This window comes from Oryctolagus cuniculus, chromosome 17, assembly GCF_051225735.1.
Source record: "Oryctolagus cuniculus isolate XC-2025 breed Fujian yellow rabbit chromosome 17, ASM5122573v1, whole genome shotgun sequence".
In the NCBI taxonomy this organism is placed as follows: Eukaryota; Metazoa; Chordata; class Mammalia; order Lagomorpha; family Leporidae; genus Oryctolagus; species Oryctolagus cuniculus.
In genome coordinates, this window is record NC_142883.1 from 15,819,969 (window position 1) to 15,842,160 (window position 22,192).

The window sequence follows — 22,192 nt, forward strand, 5'->3', positions numbered from 1 at the left end:
ATGAGTATCGGTATATATAAGGAAAAGTTTGGTGTGCCGGTTCAGTCTCCTCAGTGTTCCCAAAGGGTTCTTCCCTGAATACCACATCTTTAGGTAGGGCACCTTTGCTAGGTGTAGGGGTTCCTGTCTGTCACCTACAGCTAACTCTTCTCACCAGCAATTGGGAGTCAAGATTTTCTATGGAAAGGTTGCTGTCTCCCCAGAGCCAACCATTCAGCATTTGAAGTTCACAGCTCCCCCTCACCAGTTCTAGAATTTGAACCTTCCCCACTAAAAGGCTGTCCCCAGTTGCCATAGTTACCTTGATCTCTGAAGGGCCGCGGTGGGGTAGCCACTGCAGCCGCCCTAGCGCTGCCGTTTCTCATGAGAGGGGAGAGAAAGAAGATCGTTCCTCGGTGGCCCGTTTCTTTGATCTTTCCTTTCTCACGAGATGACGTCGGGCTGTTTCGCAGCTATGAAATGTGATCTTTTGTAAAGCCATCACTAATCGCCAGGTCAGGATTCTACCATTTCTTTTTATGATCCGTGGCTTACAGATCAGGAAACTGACTCCTGGACTGGGCCATTCGTTATCCTCTTGATGTTCCTTTGTAGGTGGGGAAATTCTGTGACAATGACTTAGAAATGTAAAAAGGAGGAGAAAGTGGAACAGAGAACCCACATGTATTTCTACACAGTCTTTCCTCCAACCTAAAAATGGAGCAAATTCCTACTTAGCAGTTCTTTTTCTTCCCCATATTAAACAAGCTGCCAGAAGACCAGCCCGGACTTAAGGGCTAAGACCTCAAACCTTCCTCACCCAAAAAGTCAGCTTCAGACCTGCGTGTCAGGCTCTGGGCTTCTACCACCCAGAGTGATCCCTGCAGGCCGAAAATAGCTTCCTTCAAAATGCCCCCACTTGAAGGCGTGGCGATGCACTGAATAGCTTATTTGTGTAGGACTTCGTTTAACAAATGCTCTCTTTTTCCTGTATATAGTAAACATTATGCTTTTCTTATTTCAAAAGTATTTACTTTAGAAAAGATTAAAAATATAGAGTTAAAAGGAAAATGACCTGTCACCCTATCATCCAGACTTGAGCACTGTGAAGAACTTTTTTTTTTTTTTTTTTTTTTTTGACAGGCAGAGTGGACAGTGAGAGAGAGAGAGACAGAGAGAAAGGTCTTTCTTTTGCCATTGGTTCACCCTCCAATGGCCGCCGTGGCTGGCACACCACGCTGATCCGATGGCAGGAGCCAGGTACTCATCCTGGTCTCCCATGGGGTGCAGGGCCCAAGCACTTGGGCCATCCTCCACTACACTCCCTGGCCACAGCAGAGAGCTGGCCTGGAAGAGGGGCAACCGGGACAGAATCCGGCACCCTGACCGGGACTAGAACCCAGTGTGCTGGCGCCGCAAGGCGGAGGATTAGCCTAGTGAGCCGCGGCGCCAGCCTGTGAAGAACTTTTATCTTTGCATATGAATGTAACTTTCAGTAAACTTTGGTTCATGATGTTTTAAAATGTCTTATTTCAGTGTTTCAAGTCTATTTCTTTTTTTTTTTTTTTTTTAAAGATTTTGTTTGTTTATTTGAGAGCCAGAGTTACAGAGAGGCAGAGGCAGAGGCAAAGAGAGAAAAAAAGAGAGAGAGCGCTTCCATCTGCTGGTTCACTCCCCAAATGGCCGCAATGACTGGAGCTGGGCTGATCCAAAGCCAGGAGCCAGGAGCTTTTTCCGGGTCTCCCACGTGGGTGCAGGGGCCCAAGGACTTGGGCCATCTTCTACTGCTTTCCCAGGCCATAGCAGAGAGCTGGATCTGGCATCTCCTCCACCATGCACCTGTTCTTCCAGATTATTTATGAACATGTGGGAAATTATGTTGAAGTGTATTTTTAAAGATTTATTTATTTATTTGAAAGGCAGAGTTACAGAGAGAGAAGGAGAGGGAGAGAAAGGTCTTCCATCCCCTGGTTCACTCCCCAAATGGCCACAGCGGCCAGGGCTGAGCCAGGCCAACGCCAGAAACCAGGAGCTTCTTCTCGGTCTCCTACATGGGTGCAGGGGCCCAAGCTCTTGGGCCATCTGCTGTTTCCCAGGCCACAGCAGGGAGCTGGATCTGAAGTGGAGCAGGCAGTACTTGAACTGGGACCCATACTGGATGCCAGTGCTGCAGATGGCAGCTTAACCTGCTACGCCACAGCACTGGCCCCTTGAAATGTATTGAAATCTCAGTGTTGAAAATATTCTTAAATTATTCACCATGTCCATAACGGAAACGGATAGGTCTGCGCCTTTCCAGTGAGCTCTTCCTGGGGAAGACAATCTCTCCAGAGCCTGAGCTTGTGTTTCTATCCAGAGCGGTACCTGTGTCTTCCTCTCCATTTTTCCATGAGCCATTAAATAAATGTTTGTTTATTTATTTATTTGAAAAGCAGAGTGACACATAGGGTGGGGGGTGTGGAGAGACAGAGAGAGACAGAGACAGAGAGAAGGAGAGAGAGAGATTGTCCATCTACTGTCCACTCCCCAACCAGCTGTAGTGGATCCAGGCTGAAATTAGGAGCCAGGAACTCCATCCAGGTCTCCTACCTGAGTGGAAGGGGACCAAGCACTTGGGCCATCTTCTGCTGCATCCCCAGGCACATTAGCAGGGAGCAGGATCAGTAGCGGAGTAGCAGGAATCGAACAGGCACTCCAATATGGGCTGCCAGGGTTGCAGGTGGAGGCTTCACCTGCTGTGCCACAGTGCCAGTCCCTTCTTCCTCTCCTTTGGTGTCGGTCCTGGGTCAGTTTCCTTTCCTTGACCTGTCACCAGTCCCATAAGGGTTCTAAGGGGATGGGGGGAGCCTGAGGCTCCCCACACGACCATGAGCCAGTGCTTCGTCACTTACACTCGGCAGACACCAGGGTCCTCGCTTGCACATCCACGCGTTCTGTCCTCAGCGTGCAGCAACGCCGTCCCAGAACGCCCGCCTCGTGTCGGAGGGACTGAGCGCCTGGGGAGCTCAGACGGAGGCTCGCTCATCCACCGTGCACCCGAACCTGCTCCTGCCCGGGGCCTCGGTTAACAGGCAGAGCCCTAGGAAGGCTAAGGAGCTTGTCCAAGGTCACAGGACGTGCACATCCCAGAGGCAGGTCTCAGAGCCAGACCCGCTGGCCACGAATCCTCCACGCCACCAACTCCCTCGCGGTGGCGACAGCAGGGAGAGGGGTTCCCGGCCTTTATCTCAGCCTCCCGCCTCTTTGATGTGTAATAGGAGAGCTGATCTCCCGGGGATGAGGGCCTTCAGACAGTTCATAGAAACATGCATATTGTGAGAAACTGGGGCGTGGGCTTCAACATTTTTGCCCCCAAAGAAGCGTATTTTTAAATCCCATTTCCCATAAACTTGTTGAAAGCATCCTCATGGCAGTAACTGTCGGAGCTCTCTACGAGAGGCCATGTGTCATTGTCATCAGCCGCACGTGGTGGACGGCTCAGCAGGGCCAGCAGGCGCAAGGGGCGGGTCCTGAAGTCCCACTCTGCCTTCTCCCCCACGAGGAACAGGTGCATGTGGAGACCCCTGGTCACGAGGGCTTCTTTTCCCTTCAGTCTCCTGGAGGAGGACGAGGAGGAGGAGGGAGACCTGTGTCGCATCTGTCAGATGGCCGGGAGTTCCCCCGCCAACCCCCTGCTGCAGCCTTGCGGCTGCGTGGGTAGCCTGCGATTTGTTCACCAAGAGTGCCTGAAACAGTGGCTGAAAGTGAAAATCACGTCAGGTAGGTAGCGGGGGGGGGGGGGGCGGGGGGGCAGCGACCCCGATGTCAGGTGGACTGAGACCCAAGGGCGGGGCTTCGCAGCCTCGGAAGCGGCCGAGCTCAGTGCTCTTGCTTATGGCCGCTGTCCTTGCGCTGGTGGGTTTTTGGTGTGGGATGGGAGTGGGGAGGCCCCGAGAGAAGAATCCTGGAAATGTTTGCTGCTTGAGGCCTGAGCAGGGAGGCAAAGGTCGTGTAAGAAGCCGGCCAGCGGCTGGAGCGAGGCCAGCAGGCGGTGGCGGCTGGACACCCGCAAAGGTCGTCCCAAGGCCCACCGTGATAGGCCCCGCCCACCGCCTCCCGGCTTCCTTTTATTGGGGGCAGGGGGACGGGTGTCCTGGAAGGAAGTCGGCGAAGCTGCCTTTTTGCAGGAGGGGTAAGGAAAGAGCTATGATCTGATTTTCCAGAACCATGGTAGACAAAGGTTTCCACACGCTGGTTCTGTGAGTTCTGTGACAAGCCTACACCTGGCTGTGAAGCCCCTTGTCGGCTCCCTGGGGAGCCTGTCATCTAAATATAGCCACGTCCCCGGGTCGGCCGTGCTCTTGGCAGAAATAGAATGATTCTTTAAAACCTGACTAGGAACCAGAGCAACTCCTGCAAAGACCAGGGACGTCGGCGCGCACAGCTCAGAGAGGGGAGAGAGGGTGCTGCTGTCAGACGCTCCCTGAGCGTTCCTGTCTCTTGCACATTCTCCTGGGAGACCTGGAGCTCGAGCCTGTGCCCTCCCCCAGGACTGCGCTCTGGCTCCTCAGAGAGGGAAGGCCTGGGGTAACCGGCACGCTGACGGCCCGGTCCCTGAAGCTCTGTCTCCCTGCAGGCCCCTTGCCTAGCAGGAGAAACCTCGGACCACTGCCCGACACGCTCCAAGTGCACCACACAGCAAGCAAAGCACTTGCTGCAGAGGCAAAGAAACGAGTGGGTCTGGGTGGCTAATGACTCTGCTGTAGAAGGCTCTGCCTTGCTGGGAATGTGGGCCAGCCAGACGCCGAGGACAGAAATCCTCTCCAAGAAGTATGGCATGAAATGACGCCGCATGCTGTAAATGCCTGGGCTAGTATGGGTGTGCTCCGTGCTCAGCACATGGGGCATCCAGTAGCCAAAAGCATTGCAGGATGCTGCTTAAAAAAAAAAAAAAAAAAAAAAAAAGGCAACAAAATGCAGATAGGAGATGCTGTGCATCCTTGCCCTTTAGACATCTCTATTATTTACTATTTCTTGATGTACCCAGTGGAGAAACAGAGCTAAAGTATAAAAATGAACAAGCCCTATCTTTACCAAATAACTAATAAGTCCTCTATTTCCAAATGCATAAAATAAATGCCGGTACCCCTTCAGTCTGCAGTAGGAGAACGTCGGGTGTGTGCTGCTTAGACGTGATAGCCACGGTTCTGTCTCCACCACTTTTGCACCGGGGAATGGGATGAGTGGAGAGAAAAGCCCTGCTCCACGATGTGTCTTTGTAAAAGGCAGCGAGAAGGGAAGCCTTCTCCCGCCTCTTTGCCTGAATGAGGCCAGGCTCAGGCTGGAGACCTGCCCTGGGTGGCGGTAACTGGCACCCACACGTGGCCCCTGTCTTGTTTTCTTGGCTGGGAATGGCCACAGGGTGGGAGCAAGGGCAGATTTTTAAGCCGCTGATTGAGGATAGATTCTACCATCCATTTAGTCCTCACAAATCTACCTGGGTCTATGTCAGGTCTACAGGAAAAAAAATTACCATAGACCCAATGTTTATTCTCTTAACAAACACCTGTGGTACAGACTCTTAGCTTCTGTGTAGCAATTCCAATTTTATGAACCATCATGTTTTTATTTAAATAGAAAGCAAGACCTGTTATTTAGAAGTCATGGGAATTTCACTCATATGAGGCTTGCATAATGATTACAAAGGAAAATTTTCAGATCTCAGATTCAAGGTCATTTTCTACAGAAGATGACGGGCTTTCCATGAAAGTCACTGAAGTTCAGAATTATACAAGGTCACTCTCAAAATATCACCTACCCAGAGCGCCGCCACAAATAGATGCAGGGCTATATGTAACGTATAATTGTGTGTGTGCGTGCGTGTGTGTGTGTGGAGAGCACGGGGGACCGACGGTCTCACCCACACTTCTGCATCTGATTCAGGAGCGAACCGGGAAGCTGTGAATACCTGTGAGATGTGCAAGCACGACCTGCTGGTCGACCTGGCTGCCTTTAACATGACTGAGTTCTACCAGAAGCACCAGCAAATCCGGGTAAGGAGTGCACACCCTCACCCTGCCCCCGCGGTGCAGTGGGCAAGGCCGGGGAACTCAGGGAACTCTGTAATCTAAGGAATGCAGAAGGCCTGCGGGCGCCCTGACTCCAGGAATGTCCACTTAGCTCACTGCCGCGGGAAGGCCTGGGTTGTCCTGGGTGGAGGCCTCTCTGCTGTCAGGGCCGGAAGTGGGAAGCTCCAGCAGCCAGCTGGACACACGGAAGTAGCAGAGCCTGGTGAGCTCCGGGCGCCTGAATTTGCTGGAATAAATGAAGTTCAATAGCAATAAGAGAGAGTAGCTCAGGGTCTTGGCAGAAAGGGCTCCCAATTCAAGTATCAGGCAACTCTGGAGTACTAAGGAACTGTTTACCCTAACAGTAGTAAGCGTGTAGTAAGTGCTGACTGTGCGCGTCTCACACCTAGTGAGTTCACTCTCAGGGGCATTTGGGTTGCATTTCCAGTGCTGTGAAGAAGTTAGCTAGCCTCATGAAGGCGAGTCATGCCAAGGTCATAATAGTTCATCACCCAAATCTCAAACCAAAAAAAGAGAAAACTTTTTTTTTAAAGATTCATTTATTTGAGAGAGAGAGAGAGAGAGAGAGAGAAGAGAAGAGAAGAGAAGAGAAGAGAAGAGGGGAGGGGAGGGGAGGGGAGGGGAACCTCTATCTGCTGGTTCACTCCCCAAATGGCTGCAATGGCTGGAATTGGGCCAATCCAAAGCCAGGAGCCAGGAGCTTCTTCTTCCGGGTCTCCTACGTGGATGCAGGGGCCCAAGCACTTGGGCCATCTTCTACTGCTTTCCCAGGCCACAGCAGAGAGCTGGATCAGAAGTGGAGCAGCCAGGACTAGAACCAGTGCCTATATGGGATGCCAGCACTGCAGGCGGCAGCTTCACCTACTACGCCACAAAAGAAAACCTTTCTTCTAGAACTACACTGTCCAGTGTAGAACCCACAGTCCACATGGGGCTGCTGAGCAGATGGCGAGTTCTGATCCTGCACATGTGGTGTATGGAAAAAGCACCGAATTTCAAAGACCCAATGCCCCCCCCCCAAAAAAAAGAATGTGAAATATCACTTAATTCTATGTAAGTACACCCTGAGTGCCAGAGACTCAACACTTTCCACCTCCTCATGGAAGGAGCGGGGAGGTCACCACTCCGCCCCAACAACGAGTGAAAAGCTGGGCAAACTGAACATGCAGCCCAGGACAGGCTGCTGCACCTGCAGCGGGAGAGGCCGAGGGCGGAGGGAGCCCCTAACCTGAGCCTGCTGCCGGGGGCCCCAGCCCTGGGAGGCAGCGGAGCAGGCACTAATGAATCGCCAGAGGCCCAGCCAGTGTGGACCAGCCACGGCCCTGCTGGAGTGTTATCTCCAGGTTCCTAGGGTGCGTGTTGAGAACGATCCACTCATAGTTCAGGCAAGGGGCGGGGCAAGGGACCGTTCTGATCCGCACAGAGCCAGGGCCTTCTCTTCTTGACGAGGCCTGCCTGGGAGAGACTCCAGCCTGCTGAAGTCTCGTCAGTAGTGGGGAGAAGGGGGATCCAAGCCCGGCCCCCTGCCCCAGCCATCTAGAGTGGGGACTGGGGAGTGTGTGCGCCGTTCAGAGCCCAGAGGCACGGAGGGCTGCAGAATGCGTCTGAACCTCCCCAGCGCCCTTGCCACCACGTTACCAAAGACCTGTTCCTAGCGTGCCTGGAACCCAGCCAAAAATGTAAAATTAAGTTAAAAATACAAGGCATACTAAAAGACAAAAAAAAAAAAAAAAAAAGCCACACAGAGCAAACATCAGAACCAGACTCAGATACGGCAGGGGTGTTGGCATTAACACAAGCAGCAATGTACAACAAGAGTGATTAACAGGCTAAGAACTCTGAGTAACCAGAGAGCACGCGCGAGCAGAGAGGTGGGTGGGTGCTCGGGACACCTGCTCCCGTGTCAGAGTGCTGGGTTTGAGTCACACCTCTGCTTCTGCTGCAGTTTCCTGCTCAGGTGCGCCCTGGGAGATGGCAGATGATAGCTCAGCTGGTTCCTGCCACCCACATGGGAGACCCGGCTGGAACTCCCAGCTCCTGGCTTCAGAGGCCAGGAATGAGGAAAGCCTTTGATGGGCTTATTAGTAGACTGGACACCACTGAGGAAAAGAACTCTAAGCTTAAGAATATTTTCAGTGCCACAACTGAAAAGCAAAGAGGGCCGGTGCTGTGGCTCACTAGGCTAATCCTCCGCCTACGGCGCCGGTACACTGGGTTCTAGTCCCGGTCGGGGTGCCAGATTCTGTCCCGGTTGCTCCTCTTCCAGTCCAGCTCTCTGCTGTGGCCCGGGAGTGCAGAGGAGGATGGCCCAGGTGCTCGGGCCCTGCACCCACATGGGAGACCAGGGGAAACACCTGGCTCCTGGTTTTGGATCAGCGCGGTGCGCTGGCCGTGGCGGCCATTGGAGGGTGAACCAATGGCAAAAGGAAGACTTTTCTCTCTGTCTCTCTCACTGTCCACTCTGCCTGTCTAAATAAATAAATAAAAGAGAAAAAAAATAGAAAAAAAAATGCAGAATATGCTGGAACTGTGGCATGAGTCTACAAAAGGCAGAACACGTGTGATGGGAACATCAGAAGGAAAAGAAAAAGAAAGTAGCAGAGGGTATATTTAAAGCAACGACTGAGGATTTACCTCAAATTAATGTCACTCACCAAACCACAAACCCGGGAAGCTCAGCAAACACCGGGCAGGACAATGCTGAAGGAACGCCACCAGGACACATTTAAGAGACAATGAAAAACAGCAAAGGTGAAGAAAAAGTCCTGAAGGAAGCAGAGGAAACCATAGCTTCCCTATACAAAGGCAGAGCGAAGCGGCACCTCTTCCTTCTCAGGAACCAAGGCTCTGCTTCCCATCCAGCTGCCTGCTGATGCGCCCGGGAAGCAGCGGATGATGGCTCCAGTGCCTGAGTTCCTGACACCCACATGGGAGACCCTCACTGGGTCCTTGGTCTCAGCCTGCCCCAGCTCCGGCTGCTGTGGCCATCTGGGGAGAAAACCAGTGGATGGAAGATCCATCGCCCTCTCCCTCTCTCTCTGTCACTCTTTCTTTCAAACAAATAAATAAGTGAATATTGTAGAACAAATACTTAAAGCTCTTGGACCCCGGCTTCGGCCTGCCTCAGCCCTGGCCATTGTGGCCATCTAGGGAGGGAACCAGCAGATGGGAGACCTCTCTCTGTCTCACCCTCTCTATACGTAACTCTTTCAAATCAATAAATCTTAAAAAAAAAAAAAAAAAGAGGAGGAGAAGGCAGAGGAAGGGGACAGGGACTCCTCGTCCCATTGAGGCTCTGACCGGAATGCTGCTGCCAGAGCACACCACGGGCAGCCCACTGGCCTCGGCGCCCACGGGTCTGCCTTGTCTAGTAAAGGCCCCCAAGCATTTCCGCGCTGGTCCCCTGCCCAGCTGCTGCCACCAGGCACAGTTCTACCTGCAGTTTTTGTGTAGCTGGCCGGGTAGCAGCTCATCCCGCTCGCACGCCCACAGCCCCAGGCAGTCTGTCCCACTGAGAAGCAGGAGAGCTGACCTGAAATCCAAAGTCGCTGTGTGACCTTGAGGAAACGTGAAACCCTGGGCTTAGGCCCCCCATCTGCAGGAAGCAGGGGATGATTCCCACTTGCAGGGGTGGACAGAGGAGACCCAAGTACATCGCCCACGAACACAGGGCCTGCAGAGAAGGCTCTCGGCGGTGAGACTGCCCGGGTCGGCCCCAGACACGCCCCTCTGCTGGCGCTCGAGGGAGGAAGCCGTGGACCCCCCGGGACCAAGCCAGAGTCCTTCACTGGACAAACTCAGCCCGGCCACCCTGGAGACACACCCTGGCCTCGCCGCATCGCACCGCTGAGAGAACTGGCTACCAGCACGTTCTATGAAGTCATTGTGTCCGCTGGGGCCTCGGCAGGAAACGGAAGCCAGCCAACTCTGAAGGGGTGAGCAACTAGGGCTGAACCAAGGGCAGAGCGAGTGCCGCAAAGGAGAGATCAGAGTCTTCTGGTATCGTGCAACGGAGGGTGCTGGCAACTGTGGCAAAACAGCGCACGCTCGCCCCGACCTTCAGATCTCCAGTGCTCCTACCTTCTTTCTACCCAGAGCGCAGCCCCAGGCCGGTCACTGGCCACCAACCGTTGGTGCTGCCCCTGGAGCAGTTGGAGCCACCGAGCGGGAAACGCGGGAACCGGGGAGCAGGGACAGGGAGCTGTGTTTTCAAAGGGCCTCTCCACCGTGCTCAGGCCTCTGGGGTTGAGAGTTGTGGCTGAGGGCCCAGCCCTGTGGCACAGGGGGCTAAGCCACTGCTTGTGATGCCAACATCCCATATGGCAGCACCAGTTGAGAGTCCTGGCTGTCCCTGCTCTGATCCAGCTCCCTGCTAATGCACATGGGAAGGCAGCACATAGCGGCCAGAACGCCTGCCACCCACATGGAGTGCAGGATGGAGTTCCTGGCACCTGGCGCTGGCTCAGGCTCAAGCTCAGGCTGACCTGGCCCTGCTGGTGCAACTCTCTGGGGAGTGGACTAGCAAATGGATGTGTCCCCTCTCTCTCTCTCTCTGCCTTTCAAATACATACATATACTTTTTGTTTAAAAATTATTTATTTATTTATTTATTTGAAAGATTACACAGAGAGAGGAGAGGCAGAGAGAGAGGTCTTCCATCTGCTGGTTCACTCCCAAGTTGGCTGCAAGAGCTGGAAATGTGCCCATCCAAAGCCAGGAGCCAGGAGCTTCTTCCGGGTCTCCTACGTGGGTGCAGGGGCCCAAAGACTTGGGCCATCTTCTACTGCTTTCCCAGGCCATAGCAGAGAGCTGGATTGGAAGTGGAGCTGCTGGGACTTGAACCAGTGCCCATATGGGATACTGGCATTGCACTTGGCGGCTTTACCCGCTATGCCACAGCACCGGCCCCACATATACTTTTTAAGTAGCTGAATAAGCCACTGTCTGATCTAAACTCGCACGTGTTTCTCTCGTTTTCCCATCTGTGCTTATGTTTATGGAACATGCACTGCACACGGGGCACTGGGCGAGGCACTGGGGGTGCAGGAGCGACCAAGACGCAGGCCTCGCCTTCACACATCTTCCGTGCAAGCAACTCGCCCGCACCCTCCCTCCCTCGGTTCTGGTAGGACATGTTTGCTTTGCAGAACACCACACACATCAGTGTCAGCTCATTTTACCACCACGCCTGGCAGAGGCCACTCCTGCCCACAGGCGTGCGGTCACTGTGGCCCTGCACAGTTCACGTGCTTTGCCCCAAATCACCACGCTCACTGGCCCCAGGCTGCCCACCTCACCTGGCACCTGGCATGCCCTCCGCCTGCTGGAGAGATGCTCCCGGAGGCCCCGCCACGCCCTGCACGAGGGTCTCAGCAGGCCTGGGCTGCCCCTGCCGCGTCTCAGCCCAGGACAGGTGTCCTTGGCCGCACACAGGCACCCGATCGCCCTCAGAGTCGGCAGCAGCTCTCCAGCACATTCGAAGGCTCCAGTATTCATCCAGGCTGACAGCTTCTTCCAGTGCTTCCCCGGATGCTGAGAATTTCCATCAGCGTCAAATCTCTTGTCTAAAACGAACATTAAGAGAAACGTAGGGAGCAGGAGGAGAGACATGCAGCTGGTGGGCGGGCAGGCGGGGCTCTGCAGAAGTCTTCTGTATCGCACAAAGCGGATTCAGAATGCGATGCGATTGGGCTGCGGTCCTCAAGCTAAAGAATGTTCCAGAATCTGGCTCGCTCAACCCTTGCTGAACAAACTTCATGGCACTCCCTCCATTGGCCAGGCCCTCCCACTTGTGCCGCGGCGTGCAGACAGCTCGGAGTAGCCGGAGTAGCCACACGAATGTCGGCTCCAATCGACGGCAGCATCCGGAGCACAGAGCAGCGGAGCCGCCCACGTGACAGGTTCCCTCCCACAGGCCAGAAAACAGACAGGATCCGCTAGCAGTGGCTTCTCAAATTATCTGCAGAAAACATTAGTGGATTTTTTCCCATCTGCGTGCCTCCCGGCTTTATTGAGTCATAAAAAAGTCAATGATTTCCCCGAATGCTTGGACAAACCTGAGCGTCCCAAGCCTGTCTCCAGCCAGTGATTTGCCATGGCGCCTCAGAGTGGCTCTGTGCACCCCAGCTCCTGGCAGGAAGACTGTGGGCGGGCTGGGGGATGCCTGGGCTCAGGAAAGCCCCCGAGGGACAGGCCAGTTAGGAGGTGGCTTAGCCAGGTGGGGTGGGGGTGGGGAACAGTCTTTAAAGGAGTCCCAGCCTGGAGGGTGGGAGAGGTACTTCGAACAGAATCAAGAACAAGCCATAGGCCCTCTGCTTGCCAGGGCCGGCTGAACAGAGGAAACCCTGCCACGGAAGGCTAAAAATAGCAGGCGAAGTGCTAAGGACAAGATGGGTTTTCCAAGACGGGTCTAGGGACAGTGGAGAAGCCGGAGCAGGGCGCCCGCAGCCGGCTGAGATCCGGAGCTGGCCCCGGTCAGAGGATCCTCGCTCGACTCCCTCGCCCTTCCTGGCCGCTCCCTGGTCCTGCAAGGGGTGGGTTCTGGACAGCCTGCCTGAGCTGCCCTAGAGCCACGTTGGGAACAGAGAAACAAGTCAGGGAAGCTGGTGTGGCTGCAGGAGGGAGGAGGAAGGGGAGCTGAGTCCACTGCCATCATCCTGGGAGCGCGGAGTCACGGTCACCGTCATGGCGCTGACCTGTCCCTGTCCTCTGCTGGGGATTCAGTCCCCGGGGCTGGGTGGCTTTGGAGCCCAGTCTGGCCCATTCTCAAGCTCCCACCCACCCAAAGGGATCTGTCCTGGGCCAGGGAGGGGCTCAAAGGCCGCCCCTCCTTCCTCTGCTGCTGGCTTACTGAAGGTCCAAGCAGGGCCCCAGGGGTGAGGACAGAGTGCCGTGGCCAGCCTGATGGCCAAAGCCTCCCTTGGCAGCACCATTGAGGAAAAGAAAACACAGCCCAGGGCCCAAGACAAAGCCGAGGAACAGCGCCAGGTGCGAGCTTGGGGTCCGAGAACAAAGGAACGACGAGACTCCCGCTGCATCTCCACTGCAGCCCACAGTGCGTGCAGCCTATGTCGAAGCTTTTCGCAGGCCAGGCTCGCTCCTCCACACCAGGTGACGGGGTGCCCCCCTGGCAGCGCCCTGTGCTCCCCACAACACCCAGCTCAAGGTTTTGCTCAGTAACCGCTCGTTAAATGGCTGTGGAATGCAACGGAGCCTGGCAAATGGAACTTGCCCAGCGCGTGCTCTGTAGGAGGTACCGCACAGCTAGAGTGCGGTGGCGTTCAGCCACGTGGCTGGGCCTGCCGCGCCCTGCAGCCGCGTACCTGGGTTCCACACCTGGCTCAGGCTCCTGACCGAAGCTTCCCACCCATGGAGACCTGACAGGCAGGAGTGACAGCCCAAGAGGGTGGGCTCCTGCCACCCATGCAGGAGATCTGGATTGAATTCCTGGTTCCTCAAGTAGTTGGGTCCCTGCCACCCACACGGGAGACCTGGGTTGAATTCTAAGATCCCAGGGCTGGTGCAGTCATTTGAGTAGCAAACCAGCAAATGAGAGTGTCTCTCTCTCTCTCTCTCTCTCTCTCATAAACAAAAAGAACTGCAGGAGACGGGCTGCCTTGGCCTCGACCCTGGTCCTCCTGCAGCTCTGTCCCCTGATCCCCCAGGGCAGCCTGGCCTTGGAGCCTGGGCTCCTGGCCCATTTCTCGTTCCCCTTAGCCTTGTTACCCCCCACCCCGTGATTCAGATCATGAATGTTTTACAGCTGAACTCAGGAGCCTCCTTTTCCTTATTTAGGCACAGAACGAGCTGATCAACTCCAGCTTCTACCTGGTGCTGCTGCTTTACTTCTACGAGCAGAGGTTTGCAGAAATTATGACACTCAACTACGACTGGATCACAAGAGATCGGGTGAGGCCGCCTGCACCAGGGCGCGGGGCACCGGACTGGGGCTGTGCACAGCCGCGCTCAGACCTGCGGCATTGCCGGTCAGCGCACAGTGTGTTGAGGTCTTTGTGGCCACGCGGGAAGCTAAGGGCCTGTGGTTGTCAGACCTAAGGTATAGCGGTTTCTCAGAGGGTGCACAGTGACCCTCTGGCTGAAGCGTAAGGAATTATGTTAATTGCTTACTATTAAGCACGAGCAGTAATTAAGTGGTAATGTGACTCTCTTGGGATATTTGCTCCCTAAAATAGAGGCCAGCAAGGGTGCTGGGGCTGTGTGGGCACGAAACACCTGGGAAAGGAGGCGCCTCTGCACAGGAGAGGGGTTTAAATAGCGATGGGACCAGAAAGGGAGCTCCCTTCATGTCGCGGTTTCCATCCTAGGCTACCTTAAGCCAGCCCATGCGTGTGCGTGTTTGCGTGAGTGCGTGTGTGCCTGCTGAAGGAGCCAGCCTGCCTGGGAACAAAGATGCAGGAGCTGAAGACGGCACTGTCACTGGAGAAGCCACCGTGTACTTGCCAGGAATGATAACCCAGGGCGCTTCAGCCTTAAACAAGAGACCTGGGCCCCCGGGAGGCCACGTGGTGGGGCTGGGGGCGGCTTGGCCGAGCTCCGCTACTCACTGGAGTTTGAGCCCAGCGTCATGGACGACGGGCAGAGCTCTGGGTGTCTGGGCACACTCAGTCACTGTCAGGTCAGCACTTGAGTGAGCCTGGAGGGTCTTCCTTCTCATCCAATGGCTGCTGCTGCCCGGGCCAGGCTGGAGCAGTGCAAGTGCAGGGGCTCCTCGCACACCTTAAGGTCTCGACAGGAGTACAGTAGGCTCTGAGTGCCTGGCATTCCCGGGACACCCCTTGGGGCTCAGCTCTTGACCCCTGCTCATGTCACAAGGTCGTGTCTGGAAAGTGAGCCAGTGTGGCAGTGGGCAAGCCAACCAAAGACGGTGCCATGAGACGGTTCTGCCGATACTCTGCAAGTGCCCCCCCCCCCCACAGTGAACAAGAGGCACCTGCCAACTCCTGGGGGCTGGAACCTTGGAGTGGGGTTTCTTACGTTGCCCCAGACCCTGCACAGCTCTGGGCTGTTGTGGTTCATCTCTGCTAAAAATGATACGTTCAAATCAGTGGTCGCAAAAATTATAGATTTGTTTCCTGCTTTTTGAGTTAAGTTCTCCCTCTTCAACCCCGAGCTCTTGATGAAGAAAACGGGCTGGGGCTCTGCCCAGATACCTCCTCAGCATTTCAGCCTCTTTTTGACCCAAGTGTGTCCTTAACTCTTCTACATTTTTAATGGTGACATAAATTCCCCAGAGACAAACATTTTTTGAAAAAAAAAAAGGGAAAGCACAGGAAGCAGGAAATGATCTTTTGTTAACATTTCTGTGACCTCATTTTCCTGATTCCACATTTTTTTTAATGAACTTTTTATTGCACATCGAACTTCAAAGCACGCAGGGTTGACCCAGGTCACGGATGGTCCTGACATGAGAGAGCTAGCCAGCATTAGCCACACAAGATCGCAGCAAGCAGCCCAGCACAGTGGACGGAGGCCAAGGCCCTGACGCCCTGGCTGTGAGGACGCTTCTGGTAGAACTGTCCCGGGGAAGGAGCGAGCTTCACCAGGGCTGAGCTGGGAACCAGAGCGGAAAGAGGCAACACTTCTGTCAGCTCACGTGTCATTTGGGAAATCCTGAGAGGCAACTTGCCCACATCAACCGCCAAGCTGTCACCAGCTGGACTGGTCACTTGAGGGGCACTCACAGGAAAGCAGAGGGCCAACGGCTCTGTGTCAAGTTCACACTCTTCCGGACTGGCCTCTCGGTGTTTGTCCATTGAAAAGACTCGGAATCCGAGGGCAGCATTTAGCTAAAAAGAGGCCCTAAGTTGGGAGAGAACCGTTCTTTCCCACTTCTTTACTTACCTGAACCAGAGAATTCATTCATGGTGGGCTTCGTGGCTGGGTCTCATCGGGAGACCCAGTGCCAAATGGCTGTCAGTGGCGGTCATTCATGTCTACACCCACTCACGCACTAACCTGGACCAGGGGCTGTACAGGGGGCAGGCAAAGTGGCTACTGGATATGACATCATGACACTCCTTATTTGAAGGAACTTACGATCAAATTGGGAGACAAGACATTATTGCAAGATCAGGAAATAACTGGAAGGTTGCACCTGAGCAGAAGTGGTGGCCCCAGGTGACAGCGCAGGATTTAGGGGCCCAGTGAAGCTGACCACACAAGATCTTGCTTGGCTGGGGCTTCCTGAGGTTTCCAGTGACCTCAAGAGCACACACAGTTCCCCAGTGAGGTTGTGAGCTCTTGGAGGGCAAAGCCAGGCCTTCTGTCCCCTGTCTCTGATGGTGCTGGTGCCCGGTGTCACAACTGCCTGTGGGCAACGCCCACGATGGATGCCAGGAGCACTAAGTGGCTACCCATGTACCAAGTGACCGCCAAGGAAGGCCATGGTCTGCATGGGTTGGGGGGAGTGGAATCCTCCTCTCTTGGGTTTCCCACAGTCCTCTGGGGCCTAGAAAACACCTTGGATATAATAGGTGCTCAATAATTATTTTGTAACATTTTTAATTTTTTTAAATTGACACACAGTGTATCGTGGAGCATGGCGTGCTGTTTCTGTGCACGTGTGCAAAGTGTGACGGTCAGAGCTGGGTGACATCATAGCCGCATTTTCACTCCTCTCGCAGCTTTGTGAGGCACAACGAACTGAGTCAAAACCTACTGCTTCCAAGACTCCAGTCTTCTAACAACTTTCTGTTCTGTTTATTGAAGAGGCAGTGTATGTGTGTGTGTATGTGTGTGTGTGTGTGTGAGAGAGAGAGAGAGAGGCGCACTAGGACTGGACCAAGCCAGAGCCAGGAACTCAGGTCTCCATGTAGGTGGCAGTGACCAATGACCTGAGCCATCACCTGCTGGGGGCGCTCTCCAGCCAGGCTCTTCGGGGACCAAACCTGGCTTCTCTCGCAGGCAGGGCTGGATTTGGTCCTTGGAGGCGGAGTTGCCATTTTGTAGAAGTGGTGTGAACGGGGAGGGGCCCTGACCCGAGTGGCAGTGGGGTCCTACTGCTAGTGGCCCAGAGCCCTACTGCTTTGGGAGTCTGGTGGCAAAGCTGCTTCTGTTATTGCTCTTGCCAAGCGGCCAGTGCAGGAGATGATGCTGAGACCGACTCTCGCGGAGAGCAGCTGGGGAGGCCGGGGTAGTCCATGCCTGGGCACAAAGGCTGCGTGCAGCCCCGGACCACCGATTGGCTTCAGCCCAGAGCCTGGGAGGCCCATCGAGGATGCGCTGGGGGAGAAACCAGCAGGGGGGAATGGGCCCAACTGGGTGGGCAGGGATGAGGGGTGCGCAGCACTGTGTGTTCCTCTCCACTAGTGCCCGGCAGGGAGCTGGCCCTTTTCCAAGATGGGGGCATCTCCAGGGAACACAGCCTCACCGGGCCCGGCTTGCCCTGTAGCCTGACAGGGACACAGGCTGGCCGGGAGGTGACGCTGAGTGCACTTGCCTGCCCTCTTCCCCGTCAGCGTGCTGTCCTGAGCGTCCTCCTGGCCCAGGTCTTCTCCAGTCTCCATCCGATGATTCGGGTAGTCTCCTGCAGGGGGCGCCCTCCTTTGCCTTCCGCCCCAGACGGAGGCTTCAGGCCAGCCGGAGCAGTCAGCAGCTGACCTGGGGCTGGGAGCACCAAGAAGCAGCGCCCCCATCCCTGTTCACACCACTTCTACAAAATGGCAACTCCGCCTCCAAGGACCAAATCCAGCCCTGCCGAGAGAAGCCAGGTTTGGTCCACGGTCAGAAAACCTTCCCTCCTCACCAAGATGGCAGAGGCTGAGGGTTGGTTGCACAGTTGTGGTCACGGGCACGGAATTGGAATCTAGAGGCAGCTTGAGGTCCCCTCGGCGGCCCAGCCGAGAGCACAGTTCGAAGGACTCATTTACCAGGTGGCCGGCACCTGCCACCCTAGACCAACTCCATCCTCCTTCTGTCCCCACGCTGGGCACAGAAAGGCACCTGCAGACCAGGGCTGCTTCCACACTGGCCACACAGTTGCTCCAGGGGTAGTGTCCAGGACCCCTTGTTTTGTCCCCTAGCTTGTCACAAAGCCTCTCTTCTTCCCAGCCCCTCCTGCCTGCACAATGGGCTCCCACGAAGGCATAAAGCACCAGAAAGGACAAAGAGATAGCCCAGGGCCTCCACAGGCCTGCCGCTTCCTGCTGGGCAGAAAATACAGCGATTGTTTAAAAGCCAGCGCTGGGGCCAGGGGCCAATTAGCAGGGCCCTTCCCCCCTTGCAGCCTGGAAATGCCACGCCTGAGCCATTGGGTGTGTGTGGGGGGGAGTGGATTCTGACTGTCTGGTCAATTGCCGAAAGGAAGCATGTCTGTTCCACCACGAAATTTAGAAGCCCCAAATGACAAAGGTGACCCGGGCTGTGGCTGCTGCGGCTCTTTATTTAGGACCAGGCCACACCCCGTGGAGGCCGCAGATCAGCCGCTGGCCTGGTCGTCTCCGCCAGCCAGGTTCCCCGCCCCTTCCAGGTGATGTAAGGGGCTCCTAGAACATTCCCGAGGCTGGGGAATTAATACATGCGTTCACCGCGGCCCTGGAAAAACAATTCACTCCTCATTGTCTTCTTTCTCATAGTTGTCAAGAAATTACCTACAACCCCGACAGGAAGAAGATGAAAGTAGGTTTTGGGGTCAGCCCTGTCGTTTTGTGGGTGCTTTTCCTTTCCTAACTGCTCTGATTCTGTTGCCTGTTGAGCCTAATGCCGCGGGAAGGAGCCACGGCCGCCCCCCGCAGGCGACAGCAACCCCGGGCACAGGGCGGAGCCCAGCCGCAGCCCGCAGGCCGGGCCTCGCAGCGCGGGCGAGAATTTTTATTCTTCCACAAGGTCGGGCAAGGGCCGCCGAGGCATGGGGTACCGCCCCAGGCCCACGCAGCCGACAGCTGGGGGGCCGCCGGGTTCCCCTGAAGGCTCCAACCCTGGCAGGGGGCGTTTGCACGAGGGGCCACGTTCGCCCACCAACTCTGCCCTCCATTCAGCCCAGTCCAGGGGGGCTCTGGAGTCAGAAGCTGGGCAAAGCGGGGAGGGCGCCTGAGAACGCGCCCCGAAAGGGAGTCTCCTTCCTGTTCCCTCCGCCACAGAGTGCACTCGATGGAGGCACGAGGGCTAGAAGCCGGGCCCGGGAGGGCTCGTCCCGCAGCGGGGAGCCAGCGCCGCAGGGACAGGCGGTCCCCAGAGGCTGCGCCGCGGGAACCGTCGCAGCTCCCGGCCCGACCGAGAAGCCGCAGCGCCGAGCAGCCGGGCGCGCCCCGGGCTCAGGTTCCGCAGCGTCCCGGGGACCGCGCTCCAGGCGCGGGCGGGGGCCCTGGCGGGGAGCCCCGGCGGACCTGCCTGCCGCCTGCGACCCCCGATGAGCTCCTTTCTTACGCAGACACGCGCTCCCGCGAAGCGGCGCACACAGACCCGGGAGGGCCCTGCCTCGCGTTCACAAAAGCAGCTCCTGGCACCCAGCGCCGCGCACAACCGCGGGGACCCGGCCGAGCCGCCGTGGGTCCAGCGCCCCCTTCGTGTCCCGGCGAGGCCCGGTGGGCGCTCGGGCGGCGGCCGCAAACCCCTGGCCGGGTTTCTGCGCGCCCGCATCCGCCCGCGGCCGCGAAGGCAGCGGGGAGGCCTCGGCGAGAGCTCGCCGCGGCGGCCGCACTCACCGCTTCGGGCCGGCCCTCGGCCTGGGCGACAGCCTCCAGCTCCAGAAAGGGAGCTATGGGGCGCCAGGCCCCGGCGCTGGGCACTCCCGGCTCCGGCCTGCGCTGACCCGGGTCGCACAAGACCCCTTGAAGCGTCCCCACGCCGCACCTCGCGGCGCCTCCTTCCCGACCCCACCCCGAGGCGCCCGCCGCTCCTGGGCTTCAGAGAAACCTTCGGCCCGGGTGGGTTTGACTGGGCAAGGGCGCCCCCTAGAGCCCAGTGCGGGCCGGTGCCGCCCAGGTCGTTCCCCGTAGACCTTGGGGCCTGGGCTCGAGACCCGCAAAGGGCACCCTGGGCGCCAAGCCCGGGCTTCACAGGAGACTGGCATCTCTGGAGGGTGGAAGAGCAACCCTGGGTGGTGCTTAAAAAGGAGTGCCGGCGCCGTGGCTCAATAGGCTAATCCTCCACCTTGCGGCGCCGGCACACCGGGTTCTAGTCCCGGTTGGGGCGCCGGATTCTGTCCCGGTTGCCCCTCTTCCAGGCCAGCTCTCTGCTATGGCCAGGGAGTGCAGTGGAGGATGGCCCAGGTGCTTGGGCCCTGCACCCCATGGGAGACCAGGAAAAGCACCTGGATCCTGGCTCCTGCCATCGGATCAGCGCGGTGCGCCGGCTGCAGCGGCGGCCATTGGAGGGTGAACCAACGGCAAAGGAAGACCTTTCTCTCTCTGTCTCTCTCTCTCACTGTCCACTCTGCCTGTCAAAAATAATAAAAAAAAAAAAAAAAAAAAAAAAAAAGGAGTCACTGCAGAGGGGACAGAGGGACCCTGTTGCTCCAAGGGGTCCTTCTGAGAGAGGTCTGACTCTAGGATGACCCCGCCCCTGCTCCCAGCAAGGCAGCCGGTTCTCCTCTGGACAGGTGGGCCCAGACGCCCCGGAGGGCGCTGCGCTGGAGGCCTGGCCATTATCTAGACGATCCAAGGCAGCCAGAGGCAGCGCCAAGTGCGCCCGGCCCTCCCCGCGGGCCATGGCAGCCTGGCACACCTCACCTGGTTGGCAGCCCTTGGTGAAGGCGGGCTTCCAGGGCTGAGTTACAGCTGTGACCTGCTGCCGCTTCAGATAAGCAGGGAGGAGAAAAGGCAAAGCATCAGGGCACACCAAGTGGCACAGAGAGAGTCCAGCTTCCTTGTGGCTCTCTGCATCCATGCCAGCCTGTTCACCAGGCTCCCCTGCACCTGAGAGCCAAAGCCCCACACCACGGCTACAAGTGGTAGCAAGATAAGGGTGGCAGGGAGAGCCCCTGGGTGTGCGTGCCCAGGTCTGACAACTTGTCACGTGGCTCTGTGACCCAGCCGCTCTGCCAGCTGCTTCCCAGCTGGCATGCATGACTGTCGCTGCGGCCAAGGCCGGGGCGGGGAGGGGAACAGTGCCACCTGCAGCTATCCAGACAGGTGAGGCCAGGAGCCTGGGCCCCAGGCCAAAGGCTGGGCCAGAGCACCTGCGCCCTCACCCGCCCACCCAAACACGGTGAGGGCTATGTGAGGGCAGGGGCTTCTCGGGGCAAAAGGGCTGAGCTGAGAGAGCCAGGTAGGGAAATGAGGTGGCACCTGCTCCCACTCCCTGGCCTTCAACAGGCAGAAATCATACAGTCAGGGAGCGCCCGCCCCAAGCCAAGGAGGAGGAATTCCCCCCGGACTGATGCCAAACCCCTGGGCTCTGCCCCTGTTCCTGGAAGGCTCCGAACCTGGTAGCAAAAGCCCCGTCAGCTCTTGGCCTGCAAAACGGCCCTCAGAAAGGCCAGGGAGAAATGGAATTAAAGAGAAGTTTATTTTGGTGTTAAAAAAAAACACACTTTATTTTAAAATACATGCACAGTTCTTGCTTAATATGCAATCCCTGTGAACTCTTTGAAGGCCCTGTGCCCTCGTCGCACAGGGCCGTGTGAGGGTGTGGACAGGACCAAGAAGCTCTCGTAGTCTGCCTGGGACCCCAGCGGGCTGGACTGTGGGTGTCTGTTGCCCACACTGTCCCAGGCACAGTGGCCGTGTGTGGGGCTGGCTGCAGGGGCGGGGCTGGGAGGGAAAGGACGGACCCCTGTGGCACGCCTGTCTACAGCCTGGGGTCTCCTTGCTTTGCAGATTCCGAGCTGGGGGAGGAGAGCGAAGGCAGCATCTCTCCAAGCCGCCTGGTCTAGCGAGGGAGCCGGCCGCGGACTCGGGCGGTGCCCCCTCCGCCGCTCGCCTCCCTGCATCCCTGCCCTGTGCCCCCTCCCTCCGCCTCTTTTTACTGCAGCCAGATGTGCTGTCACCCTTTCCACCTCGCGCAAGGTGTCCGCAGCACCGGCGACCAGCCTCGTGACACACAGCACAGACCGAGGAGCCGGGGGGCTGCCCTGCTGCAGGACCCCCAGCCCAGGAGCCCCAGGGGCTCAGGCCCCCTGGTGAGGGCACCTGTTCACGCCTCGCTCCACTGCCAGTGGATGGGCCGTGCACTCAGTAAACACGTTC

At 56.9% G+C, this 22,192-nt stretch overlaps 1 protein-coding gene across 3 annotated transcripts in view; it reads left to right on the top strand.

The window, feature by feature from the left end:
• MARCHF10 (membrane associated ring-CH-type finger 10) overlaps positions 1–21,962 on the top strand; it is an 84,225-nt gene extending 62,263 nt beyond the window's left edge. The window contains exons 7-11 of one of the 3 annotated variants that reach the window (XM_008271682.5): positions 3,572–3,738; positions 5,902–6,011; positions 13,842–13,955; positions 18,641–18,683; positions 21,824–21,962. In XM_008271682.5, coding sequence (XP_008269904.4) covers positions 3,572–3,738; positions 5,902–6,011; positions 13,842–13,955; positions 18,641–18,683; positions 21,824–21,879 — 490 coding nt within the window. In that variant the 3' untranslated portion in view covers positions 21,880–21,962. Of the gene's footprint in view, positions 1–3,526; positions 3,739–5,901; positions 6,012–13,841; positions 13,956–14,371; positions 16,943–18,640; positions 18,684–21,823 lie in introns of those variants that run through there. The other 2 variants (XM_089316847.1, XM_089316846.1) reach the window with 2 other exon arrangements.
• The last annotated feature ends 230 nt before the right edge of the window (positions 21,963–22,192 follow it).